Source organism: Centroberyx affinis, unplaced genomic scaffold (assembly GCF_046629955.1).
Source record: "Centroberyx affinis isolate AG114_WGS23_722 - 3 ecotype Tasmania unplaced genomic scaffold, CSIRO-AGI_Caff_v1 ptg004123l_1, whole genome shotgun sequence".
Taxonomy (NCBI): Eukaryota; Metazoa; Chordata; class Actinopteri; order Beryciformes; family Berycidae; genus Centroberyx; species Centroberyx affinis.
This window is the reverse complement of record NW_027281897.1, coordinates 139,930-148,194: the sequence shown is the minus strand read 5'-3', so window position 1 is coordinate 148,194 and position 8,265 is coordinate 139,930. Positions and strand designations below refer to the sequence as shown.

At 40.4% G+C, this 8,265-nt stretch overlaps 1 protein-coding gene across 2 annotated transcripts; it reads left to right on the top strand.

The window, feature by feature from the left end:
- Nucleotides 1-6: 6 nt before the first annotated feature.
- LOC139663804 (glycylpeptide N-tetradecanoyltransferase 1-like) lies at nt 7-7,328 on the top strand. 2 transcript variants are annotated; one of them, XM_071542551.1, is made up of 12 exons: nt 7-34; nt 195-306; nt 975-1,119; nt 1,763-1,881; nt 2,072-2,163; nt 2,787-2,903; nt 3,276-3,446; nt 3,728-3,836; nt 4,334-4,504; nt 5,263-5,430; nt 5,922-6,059; nt 6,977-7,328. In XM_071542551.1, the coding sequence occupies exons 1-12, from the start codon at nt 15-17 to the stop codon at nt 6,998-7,000; spliced, it is 1,386 nt and encodes a 461-aa protein (XP_071398652.1). In that variant the 5' UTR covers nt 7-14; the 3' UTR covers nt 7,001-7,328. The 2 variants fall into 2 exon arrangements, with proteins under 2 accessions (XP_071398652.1, XP_071398650.1); XM_071542549.1 differs by having other exon boundaries at nt 1,745-1,881.
- Nucleotides 7,329-8,265: the final 937 nt, after the last annotated feature.

The window sequence follows — 8,265 nt, the reverse complement described above, 5'->3', positions numbered from 1 at the left end:
CTCACTTCTGTACAATGAATGATTCCAACGTGCCGTAAGTAACTATCCTTTCCATAAGTTACTGTATGAAAGAAAATTAATAAGAAAAAAGGTTGTAGAAATCTTGATGTTATGACTCGTTGCAATATTGGTTAAAATAAGTTGTTGGTGAGATTGAATATGCAGAAATGTCAATGCATGGAAATGTCTTTTAGTGATGAGAAGCTGACAGTGGAAGAGGACAGTGGAAGTCTGAAAAAGAGCAAAAAAAAGCAAAAGAAGGAAGATGCCTGGAGGCCAGAGGGACCCAGAGACCCATTTGCCATGGTTTGTGTCTTTATGTGTGTGTGTGTGTGTGTGTGTGTGTGTGTGTGTGTGTGTGTGTGTGTGTGTGTGCTTGTTAGTCTCTAAGTGCATGCTCATAAACTCGTGCTTATATCTACTGTATACACTAAGTCACACATCGTACTTTGTATAACTGCTTTTTGTATAACTGTGGGAATATAAAATAGGGCTGTGAGCAAACAAAGTAAACAAAAAAAAATATCTCACAAGGAATTTAGTGAAATTTAATGAGGAATAATGTCACACAACTAGTTTGCTTCACTGAGTACCTCCTTTTCTCTTTTTGGTCAGCTTAGGAAAAGAAGGTTTCTTTGTGGTCTTTCACATGTTTCCAATCCAATGCTACACATTATGCTTTTCCCCCAAGAATGGTACAATATGGCAATACACAGCCACATGCTATTCCTATTGAGGCAACCCATGCTGACAACACTGTAGGGTCCACCAAAGTTGTATATTTTAATTAAGCTTGCCTGTTTTCTCTACTGTCTGTAATTCTCTGTTTTCACTGTGGGTATGGATAGTCAAGCCTTTTTATGGGTTGGACTTCCATTTGTTTCGTCTGTCCATGTGATTACTAGCTGCTGTGTGACAGCCAAACTTCCTCTTGGGGATTAATAAATTATCTGTCCCGTCCCATCCCGTCCCAGCTGGATGCTCTGCCAGAGGAGAAGCAGCAGGAGATCCAGAGAGCCCTCCACCTCTTCTCCCTGGGCCAGACTCTGCCCAAGACCCTGCAGCAGGCCAAGGGACACACCTACCACTTCTGGGACACACAACCTGTCCCCAAACTGGGTAAGGAGCACACACCCTGTAATGACAACCACTGGTGGAATGAATACTTTGAGTCTTTACTTGAGTAAAAGCAGAAATGTTGTGCTGGAATAATAAAAGAATAAGACGTCCTTGGCTCAGAAATCCACTCAAATATCAAAGTATGTGTTACTGAATGTACAGAAACATATTGGCTGCTTCAGGGTAAAACAATGCATGATATATTTTTTGATGAAACAATTGCGTTTTTTAAATACAAAGCCCTTTTTCTTAGAAACGACTAGTTACTGCTTTGTTTTTTTTCATAAAATATAGTGCAATAAAAAGAATCACATTTGCTTTCAGATGCAGCAGAGTAAAAGTCTCCTAACTCAAAGACTGTAGCCTGTAAAACTGTAGCCTCTGTATCACAGTACATACTAATTTCTATATTTTAAAGTAGATTTACATTTTTTTCTCTGCAATTCAACTTTGACATGTTTTTCTAAGATTTTTTTTTTTTGGAGTGGACATCACAGGATGACTATTGTGTCGTAATCTATTGTCAACACCAAAAACATTCTACAGTATACATTAAAAAATCACTACCTGACAAAATGTTATCAGTCAATATCAGTAAAATATTGAGGAACAAATTGTGGTGCAGAACTCTTTGTTTCCTCAGGTGACAGTATTACGACCCATGGCCCAATAGTGGAGGGTGAGGCCAGAGTGCGTGAAGAGCCCTACTCTCTACCCCAAGGTTTCTCCTGGGACACTCTGGACCTGACCAGTCCTGCTGCGGTGGGTTACTTATGTACTATATCGTCGGAAAAGTCATATCTGTTAAATGCCAGCTTTTAAGGAATTAAGAAAGACTGGTTTATTTCCCATTGATCCCAGGGTCACAAAACATTTAGTGGGAGATGGACTCAGTAGCATAGATTCTCTGATCCTACAAGGCATTTCAATGTGTTTTCCCTCTGTCATTCAGCTAACAGAGCTATGCACTCTACTAAATGAGAACTACATGGAAGAAGATGACAACACTATCAGATCTGACTTCTCTCCAGAATACCTGCAATGGTAAGTTTGAAGCATGGGCAATTTCTCCTTTTGATTCATAGCTTTCTTTTTTTTTTTCTTTTTGACCTTTTATTTATCCAGGGGAAGCTGTAATTCAGCACCAGCCTGCTTCACATTCATACAGTTTCATACCTGCACACCTTGAAGCGGCCCAGTACAACCGCAGTCTATACTTTTGTCAGCCACTGAGTCACTGCACTGAAGGAATTGGGGGTTTAGTGTCTTAAGGGGGCAGCATGTTGTCTTTCATTCCCCCTACCCAAATGTCCCAGCTCGCACCAGCGACATATCAGTCACAAGCCCGCTCCTCTAATTTCTTGGCTACTGCCTTTTTTTCTCTGTGATTTGCAAAAAAAATGGTATCTCTGCCTTCAGAGACCACTTACATCAAAACATAATAACATTTACTTTGAAAAAATAATTAGCACAAGCATCCAAGGAGCTGGCACAGATCCCTACCCCTGAGGTTGAGAAACGCTAGTGTATGTATTAAGCTCAGTCATTTCATTCTCATTTCTTTCACTGGGAAATTGTATGCCTAATAATCAGACTTTGTTAAACCGCCCTTACTTGCATTTGTTCACAGTCATTTTGCAGACTGTTGTCACTCACTTCCTCTCAAGGGTTCTGCAGCCTCCTAACTGGCTGGCCCAGTGGCACTGTGGTGTGAGAGTAAACACCAATAAGAAGCTAGTCGGCTTCATTGCTGCTGTTCCTGCTGATTTCCGCATATATGACACGTGAGTAGCTCATAGATAGATAGATAGATAGATAGATAGATTTGCTTGTTGTTTATATGCATTGTGGAACTCTACTCTACTCAAGGAAGTAGTCTATAAGTTCTTCTATTTCTCTACAACTACTTTTCCACATGATACAGTATATTGTATCAGATAAGTAATATATTAGCATGCCATAGTAGTAGTAGTAGTGACATAGTTTAAGATGCTTTATATGTCTGGCCAAGGCTTTCCTGATGCCTTTCTTTGGTGGCATATTGTACCAAGCTGGTTCATGCATAGTATTCAAAGCAGTGTAGGCATACAATATTTTTTGCAAATGTCTCAAAACAAACCCCCAAAACAGGCTTCATGACAGAATGTGTTCTCCAGGGAGAAGCGGATGGCACACGTCAAACTCCTGTGTGTCCACAAGAAGCTGCGCCACAAGCGGATGAGTCCAGTTCTGATCCGAGAGCTGACCAGACGGGTCAACCAGCAGGGCCTCTACCAGGCCGTCTACACAGCTGGCATAGTGCTGCCCACACCACTAGGCACCTGCAGGTACTCGTCTGTATGCTCCAGTATTTGGGTTGATCAACATTTGATTCAAATGTAATAAGAAAGTGACATGTATTCTCACTATTCTGGTCATGGGTGTTACAGTTTGCTACTAAATCAGGTCTGGAAATAGCAAAGTCTTTTAAAGTAGGGCCTCATATGTGTCTTTATAGGGGTCCTTGACATATAAAGTGTGTTTTAGAGTCTTTGGTAAGAGCTTTACATTCTGTATTCTGTTATTTGTGTGTGTGCATGCGCACATCTGTGTGTGTTCGTTGTATCAGCTACTGGCATCGGTCTCTGAACCCCCGTAAGCTGATGGATGTGAGCTATCCCGGTCTGAGACAGAACATGAGCCTGCAGAGAGCTCTAAAGCTCAACCGTCTGCCTGAGGTTAGTATGTGCTGCCCCCCTGAGGCAGATACCTGTTAGTGCCACTATAGACCAGCCCACCAAGAGCTCACAGCATAAATGTGTTGATTGAAGCAGGTATAAGAAGTATACTTAATACTTACCCATTTTTACGTGTAATCAAAGTAGATTAATCTATAAGCCAAATTCCCATTTAAATATGTAAGAAAAGACATTTTAGGCATTCAGCTGACACTCCTATCCAGGGTGACAATGAAAGTTCAATGTCTTGCTCAAGGACAAAGCTCAAACCTGTGAGCTTTCACTTATGGGATGTCTCTTTGACCACTTGTCACCCTACGCAGCATTCAAATTATTTAAAGATATTGTTTTGAAGTGTCATGAACTCCTAATAACGCACCTCCTTAATGTCACTTTAATATCATCTTTCTTGTTACTGAAGTGTTTTATTGAAATATCTCAGCATAAATTTATCAGTCCCTCTACTTTTTTTCTTTCCATCTACTTCATCTACTAAGGTGACGAAGACAGCAGGTCTGCGTCCTGCGACCAGAGAGGATGCTGTGGGGATACACTCCCTACTCCAGGCAAACCTCCACAAGTTCCACCTCAGCCCCGTCCTGTCTCTGCAGGACGCACAACACTGGCTGTTGCCAAGGGAGAATGTGATTGACACCTATGTGGTGGAGGTCAGACCTTCCAGTTGCTCAAATACAGGGGTGTCTCTGACTTATAAAGAGGCTTAGGTTGTAACATTGCTAGAGTGGTTGGTTTTTGTGTGAGTGGGAACCAGGATTTGAAGAATGTCTAAGGGCAAACGATTTACAGGAGCAATCACAAGGCTGTTGGAGCACTAAGCAAGGGAAAAACATGAAGGCAATGCATTCAGAAGCAGATAAAAGACATTTTCCTTGTAGGGCTTTGTATATTTCCCATTTTTGTTTGATGAGCAAAAACACTTAAATAGGCTGTGTAAAAGTTGAATAGGCATGGATAATCCTGCAAATACCCCAGGTTTGACTGCCTGTGTTACTTAGCAACTCCTTTTAAATTGATATTAAAATGTTAAAAGCCAAATAATCATGGGCTTACAATGCCAAGACTGCCACGCATCATTTCAAATGCATAATAGTTTCAGACAATCCTCACAAGTCATTTGATTTTGCATTCAGTCTCAGTGGCAATTTTGCTTGTTTCCATTGCAGTTTCACTTGTGTAACTAATTTTCTTGAAACAACTGCCAATATCTTGAAGTAAGACAGAACATTCCACTTGTTTTAAGACAATATCTTTAAACAAGCTGCTTTGGAAGCAAGCAAAATTTTCTCACCCTACTGGGAGATTTTTTCACTTAAAGTAAGAAAATTAACATTTTAAGACTGATTAAATAACTTCTCTGCACAAGTTAATTGATCGTTTTTAATTCCCCTCCCCTGCCCACACACAGGCTGCTGATGGCACGCTGACAGCTGCGGTGAGTTTCTACAGCGTCTCAAACAGGGTGTTGAACCATCCAGTCCACACCGGCCTGAAAGCAGCTCATCTCCTTTACCTCGTCTCCACTGCCGCGGACCTGGCCGACCTCATGGAGGACGCACTGGTCCTGGCTAAAGCTGTGAGTGTGTCAGAGTCAGAGTCGCTATCATTTACCAAGTAATTTACCAGGAAAGACGGACTGAATGACAGTAGACTAAACATGAACACACTATAAATGCAAATACATTCAGCATGTGCATATGTGAGTTTGTATGGATACACAGAAGTTAGTCATCCGTCACAGATTACTGACACCCTTGCTCAAAAATGTAATCGGTAACATGATCCACCACAATTCATAACATTCCAGTAATGTAACCTGAATAATTTCAGGTAGTTTTGGATTACTGTGCCTCCAAACTAGAAAGAAAGTGCAGTTAAATGAACAATGTATTCTATGTTAGAGGCTGTAATTTGAATAGTGTTATTATCATTATCTACAACCATTATCAACAATTATTTCAATAGGTCTTTGTGTAAAAAGTGAAATCTCACTTTCTCTCTCTTTTCCTGCCTCTCTCTCTCTCTCTCTCTCTCTCTCTCTCTCTCCTTCTCCTCTCTCTCTGACAGAAAGGTTTTGACGTCTTCACTGCTCTCGATGTGATGGAGAACAAGTGCTTTCTGGAGAAGCTCAAATTCAGCATCAGTGACAAGAACCTTCACTATTACCTGTACAACTGGATGTGCCCCAACATAAGCCCAGACAAGGTACTCAGTGCTGCAATATCAGCACCTGTCAAAATGCTTCACAGTTACACAGAGTATTCAAAGACAAAACCTCCCCACATGCTTTCTATCTGCTGGCAGATGTGTATCTCTGAAGAGTTCAGCTCCAAATTGCTATGGATCCGTTTTGGGAGAAGATATCACTATACCTTAAATTCATCATGCAATATCGCTGAAATATAGACTCTCTGATCTGTTAAAACGTTATAATGTTGTCAACCCAGGACTTAGATATCTGATTGTGGTGTGAAACTCTTTGTTTCAAATGCTTCTAATCTCTCCTGACACTTTCCATTATTGTGGTGTAGATGAGAAACCATCAAACATGCATTTAGAGTCATTGGCCATTGAACCAGTTTTGTCAAAGTGAAACAAGGGAGTAAATACTAGATTTCTACTGTGACTTTAAATGTGGACCTTCAAATACATTTCTAGAATTACCTTTCCAGCTAGAGTATGTTGCATAGACAAAGCACACACAACATCCTAGATAACTGCTTTTTGAAAATATTTTTAGATCAATGAAATGTGCAAAATTCAAGTGGGAGAAGTATAGATAAAGAAATGTTATTATAGTCTAATCGATGATTCATGGTACCGCTTGCTTCAAATTCAAGTTCCTTTTAGTGCCACACAGGATAGTTGGTAGAATGTATTTCATTACAGGTGAAAAATCATTCTGATACTAGCAGCAAATAGTGAGTAAAACATAAACACAGCAGATACAGCAATACAAAGTGCAACAGAGCTATACTGTATAATATAAAATGCTATTAATTTGAGCATTGAAGCTGACAGAAACACATATACTTTGTTGGTTCACTGGTGATTCTTTGTTGTGTTTGATAGCTGCCGGCCAACAGTAATTCATCATAACGGGCTGTGTGTTTCTGTTACAGCTGGGCTTGGTGTTACCCAACTAACAGGCAGACGGGTGCTGAGGATGACAGGAACAAAGTGATTGGCAGGACGGAGGACATCAAGCTGCATCAACAAACATGCATTTGGGTTTCAAATTTAAATTAACATAGACTTGGGGGATTACAAAACACTCACACATGCATCTCTCTCTCTCTGCCTCACACACACACACACACACACACACACAGACAGAGGCACACACACACACACACATACACAAATAAATGGGCCACAGGAAATCAATAAAACATTAAATTTGTAAATTTATTGATGTCAGTTGTAATCCAGTTTCAGTGTCTGTGGGAAGAGAACAGACTGTTTCTGACAGGATGGAGAATTTATTAAATAGATCCATAAAGTTCAGAAAACAGCATCCTGTACTTCTTCATAACATCGTGTAAGTGTGTGTGTGTGTGTGTGTGTGTGTGTGTGTGTGTGTGTGTGTGTGTGTGTGTGTGTGTGTGTGTGTGTGTATGTGTCTGTGTGTGTGCGCGTAATTATATTGCCATGATTATTACTTGTGTATATTGGTTTCTGTCTGGTTTGGTCTGGTTTAATGACATTTGGTCTTTTGAGGATAGAGGGCATTAAGGTCGATCCTCATTTTGAAAACAATATATTACGGGTTAAAGGAATATTCTGTGACATTTCATATCAATAAATGTCCTTTTTGCTGCTCTCTATTGCTGAGTGATATAACACAGTAGTGATTCAGCCTATAACAGATAAGGTTGGTGGTGCCGGGGAGGTTAGGTAAAATAGGTATGCTATGTCTTGCTAAAACATGTTATTGTGTGTCTTGTGCTTTGCTCTGCTTCCTTGTGTTTGTCTTACATCATTCTGTTCTACGATTGGTTGCTGATCAGTTAGATCTAGTGTCTGGTAGGTCTTTCCTGGGTAAAATCTTTTGGCGCACATAATGATGCGTTATACACTTCTGGCAGCAGCAAAAGTTTTTTTTTAATAAGCCACCATTGCTGAACAGACAAAGAAAAGAGCAGACATGCTGGCCACACTGTTTGATTGACAGGGGATCTCTGTGAAGAGCACCAAAGATGACGACAAAATAATAAAACAGGGATTTTGCAGATTATCACTTTTAAGGGTAAAGGTTGATGTTATGTATTTGTATTCCAATGTTGGGGTTTAGGCAATACTCAGTGGAAGGTCCTCACATGTATAGTAATACAAGTGCTTGTGTGTGTGTGTGTGTGTGTGTGTGTGTGTGTGTGTGTGTGTGTGTGTGTGTGTGTGTGTGTGTGTGTGT

Bases quoted from the DNA above. Each gene is read 5' to 3' on its own strand.
- LOC139663804 (XM_071542549.1), top strand. From the start codon at position 15: ATGAATGATTCCAACGTGCC. The intron at 3,447-3,727 runs GTACTCGTCTGT...TCGTTGTATCAG, and splicing joins ACACCACTAGGCACCTGCAG to CTACTGGCATCGGTCTCTGA. The intron at 5,431-5,921 runs GTGAGTGTGTCA...TCTCTCTGACAG, and splicing joins CACTGGTCCTGGCTAAAGCT to AAAGGTTTTGACGTCTTCAC.